The sequence below is a fragment of the Acanthochromis polyacanthus genome, chromosome 11, assembly GCF_021347895.1.
Source record: "Acanthochromis polyacanthus isolate Apoly-LR-REF ecotype Palm Island chromosome 11, KAUST_Apoly_ChrSc, whole genome shotgun sequence".
In the NCBI taxonomy this organism is placed as follows: domain Eukaryota; kingdom Metazoa; phylum Chordata; class Actinopteri; family Pomacentridae; genus Acanthochromis; species Acanthochromis polyacanthus.
The window spans coordinates 20,417,014-20,443,963 of record NC_067123.1 but is presented as its reverse complement, the minus strand read 5'-3'; the positions used below and the strand labels follow the sequence as shown (position 1 = coordinate 20,443,963).

The 26,950-nt window shown below is 40.8% G+C and overlaps 1 protein-coding gene across 1 annotated transcript in view; it reads left to right on the top strand.

The window, feature by feature from the left end:
- Positions 1 to 9,730: 9,730 nt before the first annotated feature.
- LOC110951139 (collagen, type XXII, alpha 1) overlaps positions 9,731 to 26,950 on the top strand; it is a 62,918-nt gene continuing 45,698 nt past the window's right edge. Inside the window, 6 exon segments of the mRNA XM_051955231.1 lie at positions 9,731 to 10,036; positions 12,858 to 13,006; positions 13,106 to 13,672; positions 18,215 to 18,295; positions 24,820 to 24,931; positions 26,221 to 26,344. Of these exon segments, the coding sequence (XP_051811191.1) occupies positions 12,916 to 13,006; positions 13,106 to 13,672; positions 18,215 to 18,295; positions 24,820 to 24,931; positions 26,221 to 26,344 (975 nt within the window). The 5' untranslated portion in view covers positions 9,731 to 10,036; positions 12,858 to 12,915.

The window sequence follows — 26,950 nt, the reverse complement described above, 5'->3', positions numbered from 1 at the left end:
AAGAGGAAAACTAAATTGAGTCAATATTTGGTGTGACCGCAATAAGAACTGTACCAATTCTGACCGTAATAATTCTCCTAGGTGCTCAGTTTGTCATGGTGCCGGACAGGTTGTTTGTTTTTGTCACAGTTCTTCTGTGGATGTGATGTGAATCCAAACCCAGACCGACTCCGTGATGTTGAGGCCATTCCATCTGCTGCAGGTTGTTCTTCCTGTGCCTGATCCTCCTTCAAGACTCTGGTTGCATGTTTGGGCTCATCAACACACAGCAGAATTAATTTAAGCCCAATCAGATGCCTCCCTCATGGTAAAAGCACAATGTATGCAACTGGGGTGTAGGAGAAATGCATTCAGATATGATCATGATTGTATTAATATTTGTAAATAAATAATACAGACTGGGCACATTGAAGATCAAATGTAAAGAATTTGTTGCATATATTTGCTGTGCTGCTCCGCCCCAGCTCATTGACTCCTGCCTGCATTATACATGAACGATGATGAGGTCACAAAACTCCACTGTTGATGCAAACATGCAAAGAGGTCTCTGGCACCATCTAGTGGCCAGAGGGTTACAAAAACGCCTGCCGCTTCTCACTTCATTATCATTTCGGCAGCAAGGTGCCACTCATTTTGTGTTGCTGTAAAATCCAGTGGAGGGTAAACAAACTGTTGTCAACAAGGTCTTACCATGAGTGTGCACATTAGCCGCCCCTGAGCTTTAGATCATTAGAGATCACCGAGCTGCGCTGTGACCCTAATCTGCATAATTCCATTAAGGCTGCTAAGACCCATTGCAGCTTCAATGTCAGGGACTTTGGCCAGGAGACACGGAGCAAACAAACACCGGGACGACACGATCGTCCTCCTGGTCTGCAAGATATGATTCAACAAAAATTCAAGCAAGAGGTGTTTGCCAAACCTGTGAGTATACTCTGGTAGATTCTCATCTGCAGCCTGTTATCTGTGCAGCAGAGAAACTCAAAGTGCATGTATAAGTGCAGTTACATCCTGAAATATTTTTTGTCTGAAAAATGTTTCAGTATCACTTCCTAATAAGGAATAATTGATAAGCAATGCCTTCACTACAGTAATTCTTAATCCTTTTTCTTCAGCTTGAAACAACTAGGTGCTCTACTAGGTAGAGCTTTACAGTTTGCAGCCTTCATTTTGCTTATTCCTTTTGTGACCTGTTCCAATTAAAAATTAGCTTGTCAGGCTTGTCTTATGTGACATTTTTCAGATTGTTCAAACAGTCGTGGAGAAATCTAGCAGGGTTCTTCATGCATCCTCCATCAGAATGCAGCTGAATCAGACACTTCTCAACAGAGAACAGCAAACTTCCAGAGGAGCACGCTGATATATTTTCACAGCCTTTAGCTGTTCAGACTCTTTTTTAAATCAACTGTGTCTTCATCACAGGTCCTCTGATGTGGTCTGCTCGCCCAGTTAAAGGCTGTGAACTAATCAGCGCCCCTGTCAACTTCTGTCCCTGGATTTCCTGATTTTCTTTGTCATAGATCAAATATCTTGAAAATGTGAAACACTGGTATGACAAAATCAGCTTTTCACTGTGACCTCGAAGAAACTGCAAATGCCGTTCTATTTTAGATCATTTGATATCGAGTAAAAAATAATCAGTTAATCAAGGATTTAACTGGTGTATTAATCAGTAACGAAATAAAATGAAATGCAGCCCTTTGAGTAAGATCTCCTCCTCAGCCCTGTTGTGAGCAGTTTCATCAAAGAGCGATTTTAACTTTAATTTTTTAGCATAAGGGGCAAAAAGGGGAAAGATGAGAAGACTGTGAAAAGAAGAATCTTTGTGTGTATAAGCATTTTTCTTAGGTCCTACCTGAATGTGTCAGAGTGACTTTGTGGCTCTTTTAGTGGGCCTGACAATAAGGGGAGCTGCAAAAGATAAATGTATTAAGAAGTGATTGGAGTTTACATCTCCAGACTTGACGATGATCACAGTAAAAGAACTGTTTAGTTTTAACTTAATAAAATTTTACAAGTTTAAACAAGGAAGCTGCATGTTTCTCAGTTCATAACAGACCATCAAACTGTAAATACTTATCAGCTCTTAATAAATGGACCAGTGTCCAGATGCTCTGTAACTTTTCCACAACCTGGAACTTCCAAAATTATTAATGGTTTACTGCAGGTCTGTAAAGCATAAACAAATAATTGATTTTCATTAACTTCGGCTATGATTAGGATTATTGTTGTATTGTTAAAAAGTGGTGGAAGTGATTCTTTTTTCTGCAAGTACCGCACTTGTCACTACTTTTAAGCACCATTATGCCTTTTTCAGTCCTGATGAAACCAATTTTCATAATTTAAAGCTTGATCAAAGTAATATTTCACTTTTAAGACTGATATGAATCACTGATGACTGTTTTGTTCTGGGTGCTCTGCAGCAAGAAGAAATGTTGACCATCCAAGTTAAAAATACCACGTTGCATCTGAAGGGGCAAAACCTCCGACTGGCAGCTAAAAATGGCCGCAATTCAAAAACACCTGGCCTCCATCTGTCAGCCGCACATGGAAAGGAGGCAGTGGGTCAGCTTAAGGTCTCCTCACCGACCCAGGAGGGCACAGCACAGTTGGACTCGTTGGTGCTCAAGTCAGCCAGGCCCGACTTGGAGAGGCAGGCAGAGAATCAGGCAATGAGACGCCCCTTGAAGCTTGCCCCTCTGCAGCTGCCAGAGGAGGTGATGGAGGCTCAGAGGCAGAAACTCCAGCAAGAAGCCAAACCTGCCTCCTGTAAGCTAGATGAGCCCCGAACAAGGACTGTGAAATCCTGCGTGAGGCAGAGACCGGTTAAAGCAGCAGTGGGCCCTTGTGTTTCCACTGAGCCACTCAAAGCCCAACAGCAAAACAGATCCTCCAGGCCCCAGCTGACACGCTGCATCCCCATAGAGCAGAATGGAGGCAAGAATCTGGAGGATGTGGTGTGTCGAGGTACCCTAGCTCCTCTGTGCAGCAAACCTGCCCCTCCACTTTCTCAGCGAATTAAAGCTCAAGCCACATGTGGCGGAGGGACGGCATGTCAGCACCCCGGCACCCAGCAGCACGAGACGGGGAGGAGGCGGCTGAGGCTGAGCAGAGCACAATGCCTCGAAGAGGATCAGTGCAATTCAAACACGTCAACAGGAGGATTACCTGCAGATGAAGGCAAGCTGGCCCAAGGTGTCCAAGGCAAAGGGCAGCGGGCAGAGAGGGTCTGGAGAGGCCAGACACATGCAGGAAAAGTCATCAAAGAGATTCCTGGGCCTGGGGCTTCCTGGGAGCATGGAAGGGCCAGGAAGAGCCATCAGGAAGGAGGCAGTCAGCAATCTGCAAGATGCTCTCTGAACCGCCAGTCGGCCGAAGCTGGAAGCAGTGAACGTCTGCCTGATGGTGTTAACCAAAGTGCTTCAAACTGGAGATTAAAGAGGAGAAGACCCTTGATCGCAAAGCACAACAATGTAGTTCATCTGGAACGTCTCCAACTGTGATTAAATTGCAGCTTGGAAATTCACAAAATGATGTCATACTTAGAGACACACTTGTCATATGCACACCCAACAGGAACAGGCTCATGTTGCAGTTTGGAAGCTCTTAGTAGTCTACTACACAGTGATAAAAGAACCAAACAATGTAATTTCCTCATCAGATGGAAAAAAAATAACACGTGTAGGAATGAGAAAATGCTTTTTAAAGCTGTGCCATTATAGACTGCTTTTAAATTAGTTCTTTTTATGAGCTTAAATGTCAAAAATCTGCAAAGGCAGCTTTGTTCTTTTTAATGACAACATGAGTAAATAAAGCCAGTCCTAGAAATGGCACCTCATGAAATCTCGGAGGCTGGCCGAAAGCCAAAGGAACCTCAACTTCATTAATAGTCGGGAGCAGTTTCTCTTGTGCTCCCAAAATAGAAAATAAATAAATAAAAAGACTGAACAGCATTTCATGTGCCAGGCTACTTTAAGTTATGGACTGTCCCATTTCCAAAAGCTATTCCCCAGATCAGAGTGTGCACTGATTCAATTAGGTGAAGCAGCTATGGCACAAAGCAAAGCTTCTGGCACATCACAAGAGGAGCAAAATCACTGTAGTCAAACCAAGATAATGAGACAGCAGATATTTCTTGCAAAGGCAAAAATCATCTGGGAAATGATCAGAAATTAAAGAGCGTGTAGGATGTTTCCTGACCTGAGATCAGTGGTTGTTGTTACATGAAAGTTTCAAATATAGAGCTCCTTTCCATTGATTGAAAACTGTTCATTACAATGAATACAATGTGAATGTATATGCACTATAATAAATCTGTGACCCAAATGATGAGTTTTCTCTTTTGCCCCGTGCGTATAAACCATAAACTAAACTATTCAAAAATGTAATACGTCTGCTATAAGACATCTTTGGAGTATTTCTGCTTTCCTAATTAAAATATAGCTTACAGGGCTTTCTGAATGCCAGTGGAGTTTTTGTTGTTGTTTGATGAACCTCTTCCGCTCTGAAAGTGCTTAATGTGGCCTCTGGCTGTTAGCCAGACAGGTAACATTTGAGATATAACTCAGCCTAAAACAGCAACTCATGATCTCACTGTCTACTGTCATTATACTATGTCTGGCTCATTTATTCATTTATCTTTGGTAAATAAATGGTATAAACAAATCAAACCAAGGGCAAGACTTCTTTCCACTGCTACCAAATGCCTCAAAAGCTTAGAAATATTGCATTTCCGCCCCTTATTAAATATAAAGGAAAGCAATGATGACCTGCTGTCAAGACAAAACATAATACATTTTTTAAAAAACTGACACTTTTCAAACAAAACCTGACTGACAACCTGCTCCTCAGCTGTGATTGGAAGTCGTCCCACTTCAGCAGAAGCTTAGCAGTTGAATGTCAACTATCCATCCGTCAGCTATACCTGCTTTATCCTATAGAGGGTCACGGGGGGTTAGAACCTGTCAGTCTAAAGATTTTGTATTCATCCTCAGGCTTCATTTCCAGATCTTCAAAAAAATGACCCAGAATCCTTTTGCAAATGTCATACTACCAGGCAGCCATTATATCCAGCCAACACACCAGCACACTCAGCTTTTAATGTCTATTACAGAGCTAAAATAAAGACACAACCATGCGCACTCACGGCTATGGACAACTTGGAATCACTAACTATCCTACCATGCATGTCTTTGGACTGTGTGAGGAAACCAGAGCACCCTGAGAAACCCACACAGGTAAAGGGAGAACATAAAAACTGCACAATCAGACCAACTGTGACGTGACCGTGGTAACCACCATGCTACCCCTGAATGCTAACTACATATTATTTTAACTATAAGTGCTATATTTAAAGCAGTAATGTATGATTTTCTGACCACTTGCGGTCAGTAGAACAAACTGCAAACACAAAACTGATATATTTTAACCTCATGTTCTTTTTATGGCTAATGTGTAGTTTATCTGCACAACCAGTAGGAAACATTTGAAGTCATATTTCTGGCCACCCGATGAAGTCCAGTGCTGACTTTGGTGTGCCAAATATTTCCTGAAGGAGATGTGTGGCTCTTTTGTTGCCATGTGCTCCAGTTTCTTCAACAGCTGGTTGCTAACTTTGTCCGTCTGCTGTTTCGTGTTCGAAGGGTGACATACAATTAGTTTATGATAGATTGACAAGGTTAAAGATTCTTGAAATTCCTTTTTGTGCTGGTGCCAACTGTCATGCAAATATATCAACAACAACAAAGGGCAGTGCAGTTAAAAAAGACATCACACATTAGAGCACTCTGTAGTGTCAAACAGCACACAACAACAGCACTAAAAGGCCAAAGATTAAGAGCAATAAAATCCAAGGATTTAGTAAACAGAACTCTACGGAACATTAAGACGGTGTTCCATTAGTGTGGTGCCCTTTACCTGTTTATGATGAACCTCTATATTCATCGTAAACACCATGTGGGTCAGTAGCAGCTGGTGAAAACATTTCTGTATGGGACTGTGGTACCTGCTCTCAGTTACCATCACATTTTGAACAAATGCTCGGTATCAAACAAATGCGAATATGGTCTACATTTTCAACAATAAAAAGTCACAGCCACACACACTGAAGCACAAACACTCCATACAGGTATAATATAAAAACAAAATTGCAGCTTAACATCGACATTTAAAAATATGGGATTCTTAAATATTTTATACAAGCTTCTGTATTGCCTGAAAATTATCAAGTGACTGAGCTTCAGTTTTTGTGTGGTAGAATAATATATTAGAGCTGTTACTTTTTCTTTTTTCAGTATTTCTTGTAAAGTCTGTTTTGTATCACTCTTCGCTGAAAGTAATGGCAGAAAGCTAAATAACCCAAGTAGCCTTTCTGCTGCACCAGCTAGCAGCCTCGTATGTATTTTTAATGTTTACCCGGAACCTGATGTCTGATTATGATGTCTGATTAATCCGAGTCCAATTCTTTTTCATGTACTTTCTACACCAAAGTTTTCTTTTCAAATGGATTTTGGAGGAGAAAGTTTATTCAAGTATGACTGATGACTGAAGTTTTGAGTCTTGGGCCCCCACATTTGTCACTGTCACTGTAAAATGACAAATGTCACAATACTTTTGCTGATTGATTCTGCATGGGAGGATACAATAATTGCCCTTTTCAAATCGGATTAAAGGATGCCGATTGGCTAAATTAATATGGCTATGTGCATATCTTCAGTCAGTGATTGGCTACACTGCTGCACTGATGAGGTGATGTGTCTATATCCCCTCCAGAAAGGAAACTACTGCAGCATTTCCCTCCCCAATGACTGTGTGTGGCATTTCATAAACTGCATATGCTACTGAATAGGTTTACACAAATCACCATTTTTTACTAAATAGTTTATTTAAAACTAGAAAAGCAGTCAGAGTGCAGTACTCCACCAGACGTGTGCTATGTATGTGTACATTATGTACAGATACCCAATGGCATCACCTAGATATGTAATGGATGGCGGGAATTGATGGGACTTGGAAACACCTCCACAATTTAGTTGTTACTTGTATCATTTCCGATAGATAAGTCCTGATAAGTCCACAGTGGTAGATTCGTAGTAGGTTCGCAATCATGTGATCGTCAGCAGGCAGCTGATGTAGCGTTAACTTGTAGTCATAGTTACAGTGATGCCATGCCACTATCTCGCATTCATACTGAAATCTTGAAAAAAAAAAAAAAAAAAAAAAAATCAGTGGATCCAGACTATAAGATACATCACTGTCAAATATAATCACTTGATCCGTGTGTCATTTCTGACCTCCCCTGAAAATTTTATCAAAATCCATTACTCCGTTTTTGAGTAATGTTGTGAACAGACAAGACAGATGGACAAACGTACGCTGATCGTCACATCACTCCACCACGTTCCTTGGTGGAGTAATAAATTCAGAAAGAACACCTTAGACAAAAGCCCTCTACTGGTCAGCTGACTTGCTGAGTATCACCACTCATTACTCAGTATATGCAGTGTTATGCTGTGTTGAGCCACAGTCTTTCTACAAATATGACCAATCTTACTGAGTGTGGTCTTACCAAATAAGAAAGCAGAACTTTAGTGTGCTCTTCACAAAAAGACCATGGATATGTATTTTTTTGATCTATTTTAAAGTACAACCACTGTACTCTGCTCCTGTCCTTATGCCTCATGCCAGATTTATATTAATTATTATATCCCTGGTTGATGAAAACATTGAAACCAAACAAAAACCTTACAAAACAAAAACCTAAAGCTAGCTCTGTTCAGGCAGTCTCCTGACAAATCTGTTGGCATGCATGGCAAAATGTACTCCAGAAGGCAGGAGAGGCTATAAAACAATGTCTTTTTTTTAGAATAACTATACAAAGACATACAAAAATGAATGTGGTAATTTTTTGTAGTAAGCTGGGGAAACATGGAAAAATTAAAGTGTTGTGCACTAATTCACACGTTAATATTTTGAGCATATTTTGGAAGGAGATCAGCCTCTCTGTGACGTGGGAGGTTGAAAGCTGGCTGTCAGTCAGGTGACAGATGGCTTTCTCCAACACTACATGGTACTTGCAGCCTCTTGCTCACCCAACATGCTGGTCACCTCTTTAGCCCTCTCACACAAGGCGACAGACGGTTCTTCAGACTGACACCATCACTCAAAACGTGCATCTGCCCCGAAGCATCAGCCCACTTCCCATCCACTCCACACTGAGCCTATACATAGCTTGGCCTGCGCTCACTTTCCTTGGCTACAAAGGCCCTGTAAATAGTCCTGGATGTAATGGCTAACTTGTTTGTTGTCCATGACATTCAAATATTGACAGCATTTCAAAGCATTTTGGTGCCTCGACAGCTCTGCACGGGATTTGGGTGTAGTGCAGCAAAAGCCTGTGGTGGCAGCTGCAGGGAGAGCTTTTAAGAGGAGAGTTCAATCAAGAGCTTCCGACGAAAAGACTTGAGATGAACTAGATTTCAGAGGAAGAACAGGACGTCTGACACAGACAGAGACAGACAGGGCTGCTGTGTTTCACTGCAGCCTTCCCTCCTGCCAAGGAGCATGACCACACATGATAAGGACATCACTGGAAACCCAAATGTGAATCACAGACATCCACTGAAAGTCAAATCAGAACACATGTACATCTGTAGATTCACAAACAACAAGTTTTCTATTGAGGATTGGGGAGGAAGTCAACATTTTAGTGTTTTGTTTTTATGTTCACTTGTTGTGCTGCAGATAGTAACTTCTACAAAACAGATATCAGATCAAATAAATCTTTCATCATCTCTCAGGTATTTGGGATATTACAATAGGAAAATAGTAAAAAATAAAAATAAAAATAAAGTCACAACACAGGAAAACTAAGACCAAGGAAAGTAGAAATGGACAAAGACAAAATATGAGAAACCATTGAGGCAGGAAGGAAGGAAGGAAGGAAGGAAGGATATTTTATTAATCCGAGAGATTCAAGAAACTGTAGGGTTTTCTAATCATCAATTAGCCTTTCAACATCATTAGCTAACACAATGTAGCATTAGAACACAGGAGTGATGGTTGCTGCAATTGGCCTCTGTATCCCTATGTAGATATTCCATTAAAAAGCAGATGTTTCCAGCTACAATAGTCATTTACCACATTAACAATGTCTAAACTGGATTTCTGATCCATTCAATGTTATCTTCATTGAAAAATAATTGCTTTGTTATCAAAAATAAGGAAATTTGTAAGTGACCCCAAACTTTTGAACTGTAGTGTGTATGGATATATATGCATTTTAAATAATGAGAGCTATGCGGTCACACATGAGAGTAAACTTGTCAAAAGAGCCCAACATGTGCAATATAGATCACAGAGCTTTACTGTAAGTCAGTGTAAGGACAGATATTTAACACAAAGCTGCAAGCACAAGTGTTCTATAATCATTTCCCCAACTTAAATACAGCCCTTCTCCATAAGTGTGTGGCTGGTTGAAGCCAGCGCGGCCCGGCCCATCTCCAGCCCCAGGGCGGCTCCGCTGTGGCTATCACAGTGGCAAAGGCCGGACAGTTGAGGCGGTTGCCAAGAAGCTGTGTCTTTTCTTTGAGGGCAACACTTCAGATGGGTGCAGTCGTGGAGGAGAGAGAACGGGAGAGAAAAAAAACGGACGAAAATATCCAGAAAGTTGAGTCTATAATTGGCTGCGCCTTTCAGCCGGTTTTCTGTGTGAGCACAGCCCAGTCGAGAACAGTAGAAGCCACCTCGTCCCCTAGTGAAACCCTACACTTTCTCCTTCTGCAGATCCCTCCCACTCTGTCCAACCATCCACAAGGTTGCTGTAACTCACCTCAGCTCACTTTTTAACAACACTGAACACTGGATTGTCACCCTGGATTATATATCAATCTCCTCTTGATTCCTGGTGCCTGCAGGGGAGACATTTTGGATTACTACCAGCTGATAATGATGCTGCCCCGGTGCTGATTCAGGGTTTGAGTGCTGGAGGCAGAGACGGACACCTCCAGCAACGCTAACTGACTGACTGACAGGACAGGTAAGATTAAAAAAATAATCAAGTCATCCTTCTGTTACTGCTGTCTTGCTATAAAAATGAAATCCCAAAAATTTATTGTTTAGCAGTTTTGAATTGTTGGCAATGTGTTTTGTTTTTTTTCTATCCTTGTTGTTCAGATGCCCCATCAGAGAACAGACTTCTTCTGTTTTTTTTCTTTTCATCTTGGGTTGCACATGGAAAAAAAAACACTGCCTGTTTTCTACATCTTGGGAATGATAAATGTGGTGCTTCTGGTATACACATCTCTGTTGCAGTCCCAGGTCTGCCATTGAGAGAGGAAGTGGAAACAGGCCTGATGATACAGACCTGCACTTTGTAAGGAATCTGGCCCCTGTTTCAGATGCTGGCAGGAAGCAAACCAGTTTGGTTTTTGCTTTACCTCAGATACTGTATCTGCTCGTAAAACTGTGGATTGATTCAGTGCAGGGCAGGAAGACCCATACACTGCATTTAAATGTAATCAGTGATGAAAGGCAGACAAATTGGAATATGTTAGACTTGTAAAAACTTGGTTAAAGAGGATTAGGAGCATGAATCCAAATCTTGTTCAGCTGCTTTCGTAGTGCGACTGTGATCCCCCCCTCACCTCCCCTTTTTTTTCTTTTTTTTTTTTTTTTTTACTGAAGTCATGCTGGGCTGAATTTCTTAGATTTTAAATGCACACTAATTGGAGCAATTAGAGCGATTCAGCATGCGTGCTTATTCTGTTCATTAATAGCAACAGTGAAACCAAGTAGCAGAAATAGCCCAGCGGAGAATCAGATAAGGAAATTTGTATCTGGGGGCCAAAGCACTTTGCTTTGCCCACAGTAAATAATGCACCTTCTATTTCACAAGTTACATAGACCAGGCCACAGACAACAAGCTGCTGTTGTTAAAACTGTTCGCCTCCTTAACATTTCTTGAGATTTTTTCTGCTTAAATCACTCTGCTCGTCAAAATCATACAAGCATATATTTTCTGCACTGAGATTTATTATCCACTGTCGTCTTAAAAATACATTAAAGGAACAGTTTGACATTTTTGGCAGTATTTCTTTTTTACTTCCCTGTCAAGAGTCAGACAAAAAAATGTGTGTTAGCTTAGCTTAGCATAAATGACTGGCGATCTGGGAAACAGGGCTATATATACTAGGCTCTACTGAGCATCCCTTAGCCACTTTAGCGCACCTACACACACCTATTAATCCATCCTATTCATCTGGTTTACGAAAATCAAAAATGTAAAAATGGCAAATTGTGATTTTACTGGATGTAGGGAGTTTTGTCACAGCTGCAGCTAAATCAGTCATGGTGGATTTATTACAGAGAACTGGGTTCCACATTTCTAATTGATGCTCCATCCATACTTCATTTAAGTTATTGCCTTAGGGCATATGCTGGAAAACCTTCCACAGGCTTCATCCTGCTTCCATGTTTTTGGGTCCATAAAATGTGTTTGCTGTTGACATTCCGCACACATGAAAGGGAATATAAGTGTACTGTAACTGACTTATTGAATCAGCGGACTGATTGAATGAATCATGTGGCTGCTTTACTGTCTTCAGTTATTTTTGGTCCAACTGGTTCAAATCCTGATAATAAAAAGAGTAATTTCATAAGATTTGGGCTAATAATACATTTTATTATTTTACAGCTATTCCAGTGACAGTAATAAACTTGGATTTTGCAATACCTCATGCTAAGCTTCTTGACTGTCTGTAGATGTGGTTGTATTTCACTTTTGGAAAACAAAATGCATTAACAGCTTGATCCTGTGGAAACATCAGAGCTCAGTGAAAGGAGGTGAAGGATGGTAAAACACTCAGTTCATGATGTATTATTGCTTTTCAAGTTGTGCATAACTCAGACTTTCCTCAACCTCCTACGGTGACCCCCCGCAATGACACAGTCTCCCAGTCAGAATGAGCCCATGTTATGGCTACGGTCAGTCACACATCAGTCCTAACAGCAGGCATCACAACCACTGGTACACAATAAGTGCAAGAATAGTTTTGTGTTTATATGACAGGATTGTGTCACTGCCACCCAGCAGAACAGCCTCATAAATGGATCCAGCAAAGACAGACCAATCAGGGCTTCACAACATGATCAAACCTGCATGCATTTTCACTCCAGCAGCTTCAAATGTCAGCTCGAAATACCTGTGTGAAACTTTTAAAAATTACTGTGGAGAAGTTCGGCAGTGCAACATCAGCAAAGTGCATACTCCTGACAGTGTTCTTTTACTGTCATGTGGGTGGAGATGGTAAAAAAAAGAAAAAAGTTTGGCAGCAAGTTACAACAATCTTTGGTGAGTCCAGTTTACTCTGGATGGAGTGTTCACTCTCTGCTGTAGAGATATGTGTATTTCAGTCTAAGTTTCAATTATCGCATCCTCAGAATGGAGAACATTTCCTGCCAGCTTCCAAAAGAGAGAGAGGGCGATAGAAATACTGGACAATAGGGGGGATGAAATAGAGAATTTCTTTCCTCGTTGGAGCTCAAGTTTCTTTATACATATAAAGTGCCTAATGCAATTTTAAATCAGCTTTCCAACAGGCCCTTGTCAGAGTAAAGATGTGGCAGCAGCTATTGTAGGAAGCCTGTTTTTTCACAGCAATCTCCCAGCACTACAGGAAGTACTTCATCCACTTTGGTTTCACTGTTGGAGAGAAATGACTGCAAATTCTGTTCATGTTTCACTGATGGAAAATGTGCAAGAGACAGATTTAGACCCCATAATGCCTTGAAGTTCAGCTGTGTGTTTACAATGTAGGTTAACTGGTGAATTGTTGATATTTCCACTGACCTTTCCACAGACTGGACAGCTGGATGGTGGTAATAAGCTAAACAATACAGACCCAAGCTAAGGCCGAGATGGAATTACGACTGGGATTTAGGATCACCCTGGTCTTGGTCATCCTGGCCTTGACTCTTTCTAATGAGAGAGTGGAAGCGCAGAGGGCAGGTAAGGCCATCGAGATTGAAAGTTTTGACATTTTGAGAGCAGCTGTAGAGCTTTTATTGACGATATGTGACTCAATCCTCTTGTATCTTCCTACTGCAGGGTGTAAAAATGTTCACTATGACTTGGCATTTATCCTGGACACCTCATCTAGTGTGGGAAAAGAGAACTTTGAGAAGATCAGACAATGGGTGGCCAACCTGGTGGAGTCTTTCGATGTGGCACCTGACAAGACAAGAGTAGCCGTGGTTCGTTACAGCGACAGACCCACCACTGAGTTCAATCTGGGCCGACACAGGACCCTGGAAGATGTGAAGCGAGCCGCCCGTAACATACGCTACCTGGGAGGGAATACAATGACTGGGGATGCTATCAGCTACACCACCAACAACATCTTCACAGAGCGGAACGGAGCGAGGCCAAACGCCAGAGGCATTCAGAGGGTGGCCATCCTTCTCACAGATGGCCGAAGCCAGGATTATGTTCTGGAGCCCTCTAAGGCAGCTGCCAAAGCTGGCATCAGGATGTTTGCCGTGGGCATCGGGGAAGCTCTGAAGGAGGAGCTGGAGGAGATCGCAGCTGAGCCAAAGAATGCGCACGTCTTCCATGTGACAGACTTTAATGCCATTGACAAGATCAGGGGCAGGCTCAGGAGAAGGCTGTGTGAGAGTAAGTCAGCCACCAGGCGCGCTGCCAACACATCACTCACACTGCATGCCGCACAGCTTCTTTTTGAAGCCTCACTTTGAACAGCCTGCCTCACCCTCAACATGCACTTAATCAAATTAGACTCTTATTTTAACCTTTAACCACTATGCGGAGGAAAGACCCTAACCACAAAACCCCACCCCAGCCACAAAGAGCTGCACATGCACACTGTGCTATCCTGGCTGCTTTTGATCAAATATGAAGCGTGTAAGGGGGCTGTTGCTGAAATTGGCTTGTAAATGACAGTTTACGACCAAGACATATCTGTGGTGTAGCTGCCTTTCTGCTGCTTTGGTGCAGAGGCGTTTAGCACTGGAAAGCCTGTCTTATGCTAACCTCAATGGTTTTTCCACCAATGTGCAGAGGAAAGCTTTCAACACAGGGACACAGGCTTAGAAAGTAGTTCACACAGAGAAATAAATTAGCTAAAAAAATAAACAGTTTTAGCAGCATTGTGTTGTCCAGTAGCTCTGCAGAGAAGTGGGCAAGTATCTGTGTGTGAGTGTTTTCATGGAGAAGATAGATGCTTTGCACTCCATCGCTTGAAATTCCTGCCTAAAATTAGCCAGACAGGAAAGAAAAGGATGCCATAAGTCTTAGCCACAAACAATAAATATAAAAAACGGAAATGACATGATTACACGGTTTGCTCAAAGATGTGCAATGACAAACTCTCAACTCTTACTTTATGGCAGAAAAAGAGTAGAGATTTGGCAAGGACAAAGTAGAGACACCTCTGAAGAAAGTGATGATTCAGACTCTAAAATGCCTTTATTCTTTTTTGAGGGCGTATCGTCTTGCAAAGGCAGCTCGTAGATTCATTTTAAAGGCAGCGACCTCTAACCTTGCTCCTTGACTCCATAGATTTTCAATCTGGCAGCCAATAGTGTAGGTTGTGTATTACAAAGCATGCTGTACACCAAGTTTGTAGACTTGAACTGACCAGAGTCTAAATTTACAAAGAAAGAAAATGTTCCACTGTTTTCTTTCTGTAATCTCCAATCGCCACGAGGGAGTCTCCAAGTATATCAGTGGTCAGCACGACTGAGCAATGCGAGTTATTTTCACCCAGAAAATTATAGCTCTAATGTTTCAAGTGGGTCTAGTGCACCCGCTAAAACTCCCATGTTCAATGTTTTTACCTTTTAATCTATAGGTTTAAAAATGGATGCTATTTATTCTGCGCTGCACTGATTCATTAGAGCATGTGTGGTCTTACCTAAGAATACAAGCTCGTATAATCACGCACTTGACCTTACATGACCCTCATGATGAGGCACCAAGCGTGTGTTTAAAACAGCTATAATGGTGACAGGGAACGCAAGCCATAGATATATACTTTGTAGGAGTGTAATGCTCAACTTTCTGCTGACACTTTGAACCTGTCTGAGACATACATTTGCAAAGGCAGGTTTACATTGCTTCCATTTTAACTCACAGCCAGATCCCTAAATTATAGCTTTAGGGCCACAAATGCAGGGAGTAGCTCAGCTATCTAGCATGCTAAGTCTCTGGGATATGCAACAACACCGTCTTTAAAAAAGGGTGACGCACTTCCATTCATTCACAGAACGGTAATTTTTGGTAAACTCTCTGGCTTTATAAACAATATAAACCAAGTATCCTTGCACAGATCTTCTATTATCACTTTAAAAAGACTTTAAGACAGAAGGGAAAACACTGCTCCAGTCTGACTGCTAAACTAACTGAAGGCAGACACAAACAAAGTGCACAGCTGAAATTAGAAATAAAGCGTGAGAAATGGAGATAACGCCACCTCTTGTGGAAAGACGAAAAAGTATGCAAATGCTGACAGTTATATTAACTGCGTGGATTTTCTCATTAGACATGCTTGGGGCTTTGCATGGAGCAGAAAAACAAGCCGTGTCAACGAAGCTGTCCTCACAATCAGCGGCACAAAGGTTTGAAGCCACTCTGATGTGATGATCCTTACAGCTGTGATTTAGGAAAATTTCAGGCTTTGATGGCAGATGTTTGACAGACGCTTGATCTGTTAGGGAAGTTGGACTCTTTCACTGTGATATTTCCGGCCACAAGTGATATTCAGGACTGGCAGTCACGGTGCAGACAAATTGTTGGGCTAATATTAAGTTGAATGAGAAACTCCTCTGACCAGATTGATTTCAAACTGATGATATGATTCTGATTTGCAGTTGTTGCCTGAAATTTTGCTTTCCCATGTGAGGTGGGACAAAGGTTTCATTCACATTTACTCTGGCAGTTGTATAAGCAATGCAAGATAGCTGATCATAGTGAGTTTCAAAGGCTGGTAAGTCCAGGTTTGTCTTGACAGAAGTTAAATTTAACTTAAGAAATAAATCAGTGAGGATGGAGCACTGGGGAATTTAGACTGTTGGAGTGTATTCTCATTCAGCTTTGAAGGGTTAGCTCAATAAAATGCAAAAAGTAATCATATTTGGTCTCTTTGGATATTTTGCCACTCAGAAAGTTTTGGGGTTTTAGGTTCTTGCCCAACCCTGATACAGTAAAAATAGCAGCAACCTCAAAACAGCAGCCTACATGTGTAAAATGGAAAGTTTAACTAAAGATATGGATTGCACAATGAGGTGGGCCCGTTTGTTCTTTTGTCTTCCACTAAATCAATGCTCTTGTCAGCATTTTTCAGGGGCACCATCACTGCATCCTGGGCTCAGCATCACCCAGGATAACTTGTGAGCATTTTCCCCCCAGATAGCAGAATGATAGTGAAGTGCAGTCAGAACATTCCCTAATCCTGATAAAGCACTGTGAAGATCGGTCTAGCTATTGCAGTGTTTACAATACACAATACTTGCTTGCTAACTTTGAAAGGTGCTGTTTAGAATATTTTATTTTTAGATGTTCATTTGACACACAGTGACCATATCTAACACCTGAAAAGTAGTAAATATAGCTTTATATATAGCTATATAATATGTAATACCTGTAATATGTACTATCGTTAAGACATTTGGGGTCACTTAGAAATGTCCTTATTTTTGAAAGAAAAGCTTTTTTTTTTCAATAAAAATAACATTAAATTAATCAGAAATCCAGTCTAGACATTGTTAATGTGGTAAGTGACTATTCTAGCTGGAAAAGGATGATTTTTAATGGGATATCTACATAAGTTTACAGAGGCCCCATGTCCAGCAACCATCACTCCTGTGTTCCAATGGTACACTGTGTTAGTTAATAGTGTTTAAAGGCTAACTGATGATGAGAAAACCCTTGTGCAATTATGTTAGCCCATGAATAAAAGTGTGAGTTTTCACACAAAATTGCCTGGGTATCTATGTATGCATGTATGGATGGATTTATGGATGGATAGATATAAGCATGCAAACCTATCTAAGACTGCATGTCTACCTAAATATAAATGTCAGCATGCAATAGCGTTCACAGTAGCAACATAACAAACAAGCTAGTTTGCAGCTGGTAGAATATTTATTAGCTACAGAGCTAAAACTTGCTAATTGAAACTAACATAGAATCCATCTGAGACTGATGGGAAAGTCATTAGTTTTGCAGTTTTGCTGGTGCTTGATGGAAAGTGCAAAGACCAAGTCGTTACAGTTCATCCTGCAGGGAACATAAATGTCTGAACAACATTTCATGGCAATCCATCCAATAGCTGTCGAGGCAGTTCACTAAAAAACATGCAGTGGTGGCAGATGAAGAAGAGTAAGGTCGTAGAGTCACTGTGATTATCCCCCTGGGCAATGTGAACGTCTGCAATAGTTGTTGAGATATTTCAGCCTGGAGGAAATTATCTGGACCTACTGATCACCCAAGAGACTGACTGTGCCCTAGAATAAGGACTGTGTTCAGAAACACAGTCCTTGTTTCTCAAGATAATCTCTCTAAAACAGTTCTCAGGTAGCGTTTTCCCTATTTTATATACTGTCAGAAACCCAAAAAAATTCTTTGCTTTCAAGAGACAGATGTATTTTTGTAATTTGAGTGAACTAACCCTTTAAAAGATGTCACTAAAATTAAACCAACATTTACATCTATTAAACTAAACATTGTCCCCCTCTACATTCTTTCGTAGGGCAGCTGGCATCTTGACACAAATAGAAAATGCCTCTCCTGCCAATAAAAACTGAGGGCGAAGGTGTTGCCTTTCTCACTGTCGTGACCATCATTAAAATACGTGTGTGTGGAAATACAAAACTGTTGCTGCTTCTCGGGCCCTGCTAGCAGATCCCACCTCACCCATCACTCACCCATCATCACACTTCACTCTGTCTGTACTGGTGCTCTACAGATCACATATCAATCACACAGCTTCCTAAAACAATCCAACTCTTCACAGCTTTGTCACCTGGCTCCTCATAAAGCACACGACTGACTGCTTCTTTTAATAAAACAACCATTTTCTAAAAAAAAATACAAGGTTGCCATGAAAGTGGTTGAACATTTGTCTCCTTTGTGCACCCATAAGAGCATCACATTTTGCCTTAAAGCACGTCTAACTGAGCCACTGTCCTTTCTCCTCAGATGTCCTGTGTCCAAACATGAAGATCCAACCTGATCGCTTTAAGCCCAACAGCACCAGTTATGGTCTTGAAGAGGTTCCAGGTATGTGCAAACTGCTGCTTTCTGAACGGCAACATGGAGCCCTGGCAACACTTGTCAACCACAAAGTCAGTTCTGTATTTTTCGGAACATTTCCTACACTCCCACGTGTAGCTTTTTTTACTCAAACACAAAAAGACACTTTCTTATATGCAAAGATATAAAGCTTTCCCTCACAATTTTCCTCTCTATTTCTATCTGATTGGAAAGAGAATTGGTTTTATTCTTGACTTGGAAGCTGCTACTTCTCTGGCATATTCATTATCTGTCTTGTTTTAGGCTTGCAAAAACAAAATACTGTGACTATACATCGAGCATTTTGCATAACAAGATTCTGTGTTTTAGTATGTATTTTCTTCTAGGCGGCTGTTACATTCCACTCAGCCCTATAAAACATGAAAATCAATCCGTAGAGCTTTCAAATTTGCAATTTTGTGTAATCCCTAAGAGCAAAATAGAAATCATAGATAATTTACAGCAGGAGGAGATGCTTGGCATTGCAGGAATACACCGATACTACCCACAAACTGCTAGCCTTGCTTTGCATAAAGACTGCTAGCTATTGTAAAACGAAGCCACTACCCACAGCCAGTTAGCATCCTTCAACAAAAAGAATGCTAGCCATAGTTGTACAAAGCTCCTGCCTGCAGCCAGTTGGCTTTGCAGAAAATACTGCTAGCTTCAGTGATCAGCTGGTTAACCTAGCTTAGCATAAATACTGCAAATAAGCAAAAACAGGTAACCTGGCTCTGTCTGAACATGCATCCTACCACGGACCCATAGCCGTTTACCCCGTCACCATTCTTTACAAGCTAAGCTAAGCTAATCAGTTTTTACTGAAAGAGTCATGTTTACTGAACAACAGTGCCGAGCAGTGTTGACATGTTACTCAGCAGAAAATTAAATGAGACCATTTTCCAAAATGTCCATTGTGCCTTTAAAGGTGCAGAATGTGTAAACACACTGCTAGTCTTTCTTATTTGATGGTTTTATTTTATACATTCCAAGCTGCTGTGTTAAAGGTTTTTTCTCAGAAGTCTTGAATAGCATTTATCCAGAGAAGTCGGATGTTATATGAACGTCTTTTGGGGGACCTGAGTTCCTGTCTGTCTCCCACCCACATCCATCACACTAAGAGAGAAAACAGATGCACAGACATGACTGTTTGGACTCCTGCTATGTCCAAGTTCAAGGGGAAAAGAGATGTCAGCGCACTGAAAGCTGTGTTTTACAAATGTTGAATCTGAGCGCACTCAGCTGGCACAGTGGCATCTGATAATTAGGTCAGCTGATAGAGGTTCCTGACTGCACATTTCTGTGAATAGATTCATCTGTGTCAGTATTTGCCCATTAGCTGTCTTTTTGATTTAATGCAAAATGATCCAAAGAGCCTAAAAAAAAAATGGCATCAAAGGCCATGTAAACTAGAGAATGAACTGGTCTGATTTTTGAACATTTCAAAAGCTTCATCTATCTATTTTGTACAGTCTTTTATGTTCAGCACAGATGGTATAAGTGTCAGGGAGCACACTGAACAGGTTGCCAATCAATGACAGCTAACACACGTGTGCAAACAAACACAGCTTTTCTATTTACTGTCTCCAGTTCAGCTAACCTGCATGTCTTCAGCTTGTGGCAGGAAACCAGAGAAGCTGGAGGAAACCCAAACGGACATAACATGCAAACTCCACACAGAAAGACCCCAGTCGGCAATGAACTCAAATGCAAGGCCTTTATACTATGAGGTTACTGTGTTAACCGCTAAGTACCAAAAAAAAAAAGATAGCTGACAATTCTGAAACGAAAAGCAGTCATTTCCTTTTAGACTGTTGCTTTATATCTAGCAATGATAGTTTATTCCAAAAATGAGCCACACAGGTGTGATCTGCTGTGTTTATAGTGTTGTTGAAGGCAGTCAGTGGTCGAAGACTTACATCTGTTACTTGAAGTGACCCCAGTTTTTTTCATTCACTGGTCAACTTTGAGATTTTGGACTATTTTGCTTCCACACCATGTCTTTTTTAGGCCAGCCAAAAGAAAACACCCGCACTACACAGGTAAGTATATATCTTACCACCCTTTGCCTAATGGACATTAATTAGCACACATTTAATGAGATAAAACCTCATTTGCATGTTTAAACATACATTTTAGAAAACTCTTTAACCCTCCTGTTAGGTTCATTCTTCAGAACAGCAATTATTTTCCTGGGTCATGTTTAATTATGACCATTTTTTAAAAGATGTTAAATTATATTTATTAAGTTGCGCAGAAGACGTTTCATACTGAAAAAAACACTTAAAAATATTTTGAAAAGTTTTTTTTTCTTTTCAATTTGACCCTTAATATAACAGGAGGATTAATATGAATAATCAACTGGGGAAGTTTCATGGTCATATCTAATTATGTTTTATCCATAAATAATAGTTTCCATTTAAAAATGTACAGAATCCCCTTTGCAAAAACCTTTGGCTCCAACATTCAGCCAAATAAAGAAAAAATGTCATTATCTAATATTCAGATTTCTGTTCGAAACACGAATGCAAATCAGGGCATTTATAAGTTCAGCTCGTTTGCATGTTTAAGTACAGAATTTCAGGAAACTTGTACAATAAATGATCATTGTCCTAATGTAAGAAATGAACTGCAGAAGCATCAAGTGGATATCTAATGGTTGGAAGTGTTATCCTTTTTCACCTGCAATGTCTTTACCTAAGTGTAAAATGCAGTACATTCATATTAGAAAAACATTTAGAGATCTTATATGTTAATTGTGACTTACTGTCTCATAACTGCAAGATAAGATTTCATTATTACAAGGGAAGATTTCTGAATTACAAGATCAAAATCCTGCGATTAGACAGAAAGTTTAAGATCAGTTATCAGTTACTGGACGGTGCCATCTGATTTAAGGTCATGAATATGAACTTGAATATCAATATGTGGAGTTTTTTTCAACCAAATATTATGACAAACGTTCCTTTCAAAGTCTGTGCGAACAGATGTACCCTTTCACAAGAAAAAGGCTGTATGATGTTGCTGTAGATACTAGGAATTGGTCTCTTCCATATAATGTTTCTGGCATAGTGGACTAAAAAGTACAGTATTTACCTGAAGAAGCATATGATAGATGTTAAAACTGTATGGAGGTGCAAAAATGAGTAAATTTACTAAGTGACTTTCCACCATTAAAGAGAAAGCTTTAAATTTAATGACCCAAACTGGCATTCTCAGGAGTTGTTTCTAGAAGTGAAAGCGGCTTTTTGGCTGAAGTTGAAGAGCGTCCTATCAGCAGTGATGAGACAGTACAGAGTGGAGGAGCGTGTGGTAATGATCAGAGATGACAGCATCACTTTACACTGTCGAGACACATTATCACATCCTCGTCACTGGCCAAGTGCTAATTATGTGGTTTCGCTTTTCCTCTGAGCCGCAGCAGAAATTAGAACAAACTTTTGATAAATCACTGAAAGCCACTGAAGTTTTCTTAAGCTAACTTGTTGGATGGGCTGGAAGCACTCAAATTAGAAAAAATCCTCCGAGTCGTGTTTCGTTTGTCTTTCTTCATCAGCTTGAAAATCATGGAACAAAGTCTTGCTCCACTGGAACATTATATGAGCTTTTTTTTCCCTCTGGTAATCAATGGCTGCGTTTTTGTGGAATAAACCATAAATAAACTGTACCCTGCAATGATTTATAATTCTTTTACATTTAGCTCCCAACACCACAAACAAAGTGGTGCTTTCTGAGAGCTAGTAGTCACTATAATCATTTGATATCCTTAGTTTCTGTTGTGATGTTAGATTACTAATTTGAAAATGGATCTCTACACTTTAATGGTAAGGTTCAGGAGCCACCAGGAGTACATGAGGAAGCTGAAGCAGGTCCACACAAAAGGTGCTTTTCATTTATCGTAGATTTTGGCAAAGTGAGGACAAAGTATAAGGCCGATTATTGGTTTTCTCGACTTCCAGTGTAGCACAGACAGTTGTGTCATAATCTGATGAGTCAAAACCTGCTGTGGGCCCCACTAGGGCAAAATGTTATCGAACAGTGGTCAGAGGTTTGAAGCTCCCTGACATGACAGAGATGCCGGGGGATTTCCAAACGGCAGCAAGTCTATAACTGCAGCCCAACTTTACATTGTCAAACTTGCTTGAGTGAAGCACTTTTTTCAGAGATTTTCTCTACATACAGAGGAGGACTAGACAAACAGTATTTATCGTCACTACTCCAGCAGCTCCCACATAATTACACAACAAATGCTCTCTGCACTGATGCAGAGAGAGAGAGAGCCACTCTCTGAGAGAAATGTCAAGACTATTTGCCACTGATTATGATTTGACAGCCAAGAGACCTGCGGTTTGAGTCAGACTTGTATTTATCATGGGCTGTCTCGTCCGACCCCTCGGGGTACTGAGCGCACACAAGAAGTCGCGGAGCTTATTTGCAGTGCTGCGCTCACTATCTGCTGCGCAAATGTTGCCATCTGCACCGATCAAAAGAATGCTCTGTGTATGCAGTCGCCTTTCCCAGTCAGTGAACTCATCTGGCTTTCGCCGCAGAGCACCCCATTGGTCGTTTTTGGCTGTCCAAAATAACTTTTTAGGTTGATTATACACTATCCGCTGCCAGTCCAAATTACAGCTCTGTGCTCAGATGGCCCCCAAGCAGCCACAGAAACGGCGCGGTGAGCGAATGTGCACGATGCAAGCGTGGTGACACAAAGAACCAAGGCCAGCAGGACGCACAGCTGCACGGCTTCCTAGAGCAACTGATAACCAGCAACAATATCACGTTTGTCCAGCAAAGCATCACCACTGATTCACAGACAGAACTACAGCAGTGAAGTTTTCACTTACGAAGCTGTTTTTTTGTTTTTTTTTTAGCAAAAGTGCTTTTTCTATTACCCACTTGGGAATTTTCACAATAGCTTGCCTGAACTAATGTCTTGATTCAAGAGCTAGTCAAGCTCTTTTACACCACACCTCTCTCAGCAGATTTCAATAACCTTTATATAATAAGTTGTATAAGTTGTATGCTGTTTGAAATTCTGTGTTTTAGCAAGTGAGTCTGTCCTGTGGTTTTCAACAGACTACGCAACTACAGCAACATTCACTGAGTGACACCATGACTCTGCTTAGCTGAATATCCTGCCACATTGAAAGCATTTGGTGACGCTATAAAAACTATACTGATAACACACAGGATGAAGCAGCATGAAATAAAAATGAAAGGTAAGGCACAAATTAAAGTTTAGCACTAATCTTCAATCTTGACAGCTGTGTGCGTAAGTCTGACTACAGCTCAAAGCACCGAGATCAAGCTTATAAAGTGAGTAACAAAACCCACATTGATGACAGTATGGCCCAAACAAATAACAACTGAAAAGACCCAGGACAAATCAATCATTCTGTATTTTGAGCCGAAGAATAAGCAGCACCATCTCCTGGTTAGTACAGGTAACTGTCACACATCAAAGCAGCAGCAGCACTGCATGCAGAAAGCGTATTAGAAATGTTCCCTAAAAAGCTTTTCCTGATGTAGACGCCAGCACACCACCCTGCTGAGTGTATAAGATAACCTGTCATTCCTAACAGTGCATCTGAGACACTTCACTGACGGACTCAGTAAGTGTGGTGGATGGCTGAGTGCTGATCCCCTCAGTCATTCAGTCTGTTATGACCACTTTTGCTTTCTAATGTTATTTTTTGCTCTGTTGCTAATGGCACAGGGGCAGCCTGTGTGTCTAACCACCTGTTTCCAGGCTATTTCTAATGACACCCACTAAGCTTTTACCAGACTCTCACATTACCACCTTAATGCTCCAGTTTCCTGTTTGAAAGATTAGTGCGCTGGTGTTAATATTCCCACCGGAAACCTTACATTTCACTGATTTTGAAGCATTACTATGGCTGTGCAGGAATATGCTGAAGCTGTCCTCATCCTGTTGACTCACTAATGGCACAGTCTGCTTTCAGAAGAGCTCAGTCCACACAACATAACCACCAGCTTTCAGTCAGAGCTGCTGGACAAACTGGCAGCATTAGTGCTGTACAAGCTCTCATTCTGCTGGCATCGCCATAGCTACAGCACTTGTTTGTTGTACAAGGGAGTGTCCTTTCTAAACCACCTAAATATGGTCTGTGGTTACACCACTTCAAATCACACACTGCAGGGCAACATACACACACGTGCACACACTCCCAGACTCATACGAGGACTTTACCAGCAACAGCAACCAGTTTTTTCCTCTGGCAGCAAATCTAACAAATACTTCACCAGCTCAACAAACTGGTCTATTTTCCATTTGTTTAGTAATACAATGGTTTTAATTCCTTTCTCCAAAAAGCTACAAACACAGTAGCTGCAGGGTGTGGTGGGACTGACCCAGTTAAACCTCAGTATACCCCGAGAAATCTGACAAAACCATAACTCAACCTCACAACTGCAGAGCCTGGTGAGCTCATTTATGTGTGTGAGAATGTCTCGAGTCCAACTCGGCTTTTTTTATTGTGTTGCTGCAGGGTTCGATCTGATGGAGTACTTTAATGTGAAAGATATTCTGGGAACCAGGGTTGATGAAGGCCAAAGTTCATACGTTCGCCTTGGCACCATGCCTATTGTGCAGCAAACAGAGTAAGTGACACAGTTCAGTACACTGCAGATAATTCAGAACACATTATATATCCAAACATTTGTAAAGGGGAAACCTGAAGGCTTGACTGACCTGGTAAAACAAAAAATTGGTGCAGACCACCAAGCCACTCTCCTCTATGGATTGTGTTCGTCACGTTAACATTTTGCTTAATGTTTTCTGTGTGTCTGTTATTTTCCAGTGACTCTAATAAGAATTTGTAATCAAAGAAGCACAATGTTCCCTAAAATTATACTGGGAATAAAATCAGACTTATACAGGAATTACAAAATGTAATCCTGCTTAGCACAGTGACTGAAAACAAGGAGAAGCATGGCTCAGGCTGAAGGTACAGACTGCATAGCACCAACTCTACAGCCAATGAATTAACACGCTGCAGTATGTCTTTGTCTAATGCATGCAAAAATCAAAGTTTAAAACTGAGAAGTTCTGGTTAGATATGTTTCATTGTTGCTCTAAGAAGCAGACTGTGTTACTTGTGTGCTCTGTGCAGCTGTTGTCTTTATGCTAGGCTAAGCTAACTGGCTGTAGCTTTATAAGACAGAATGCAGACCCTCATAGACTACTCACAGACACATGCAAATGAATACACATGTATGCAGAGAAGACTGAAATTGTTCAAATTCCTCAAAATGCAGCAAACAAAATGTTGACACTATACATAGTGTCCCCTATAATTGAAAAATGCTCAAGCAAGCCTTACATCCAGGCAGACAAGTACCTATTTTCTCATCTTGCTGTCAATGAGTAAATGAATATAGACATACAGACTAATACTTTCCCAAATTCTGAAGTACTCTTTAGAAAAGGAGCAAAAATCAGCCACACAACTTTACATTCAGATGTAAAAAAAAAAAAAAAAAAAATACTTTAACAGTTGTCATAAAAATGTCCACATAAGCAAACACATATTTCATGAATGTGTTGGTAAAACAAGTAGCTCAGATATTCTCAAGTAATATGCAAAGCATGTCAAATATGTGTCTTGTGAGTATTTATTGAGACAACACATTAAGCAATCTAGAAAGCAATGTCAAACAGACATACTGGCCAGCTACATCTTTTTGAATATTCAGAACCTGAATAATGCAGTGCCACTTTGTTAACTAAAGTAGGAAACGTAGTTAGAAACAGGCTGGTTGTCAGGGGAAACATAAACATTATTTGGGGTGTATACATTAATATTTAAACTGTTCTGCGGTCACTGTAAACATGTGTTTCCAGTACAGAGATTAAAACAAGGCAATAACACTGTGCTTTTATTCCACAGGGATGTCTTTCCTCAAGGGCTGCCAGATGAATATGCCTTTGTAACAACATTCAAATTCAGGAAAACCTCAAGACGTGAAGATTGGTACCTCTGGCAGGTTTTCGACAAATATGGGATCCCACAGGTGGGTCAGCCAAGTGTAAATAGTTATAAATATGAGTGTATGTAGGGAATTACAGGCTAGAACAGGGGTGGGCAAACTCTTTGGCTCAGGGCCCACACTGACTTTTGAAATTCGACAGACCAGCATCAGATTGTTGGAGATTGGGCTAATATGAATTACATGTTAAAGACAAAACTGACAAAGTAAAGAATACTCACATTCAGTTTCAGTGGGAACAGTGTTGTTGGTCACCCTTTTTGCCAGCGCATCAAAGTCTGGTGTCAATCTGGTTGTGGCAATTCTCAGGATGGATCTGAGGTGTTCATCAGTTAACTGGGATCTGTGGCATGCTTTGTTGATGTTCATCACGCTAAACGTCTGCACGTAGGTGGATTCGAACAACACCAGCATCCTCCGTGACATCTTCCGAAAGTTTGGAAACTTGGCTTCACTTAGTGAAACTAAAAGTCATTCAGTTTAAGGGAGCTGAACTTCTCCTTTAAGACCGAGTCACTTTGCAGATCGATCAGTTCCAATTGCAACTCCTGAGGTGCTGTTTCTGGGTCTTGTGACAAGGGACATGATACCAGCTGAAGCGTCTTGTCATTTTTTTCAAAATCAGAGAAC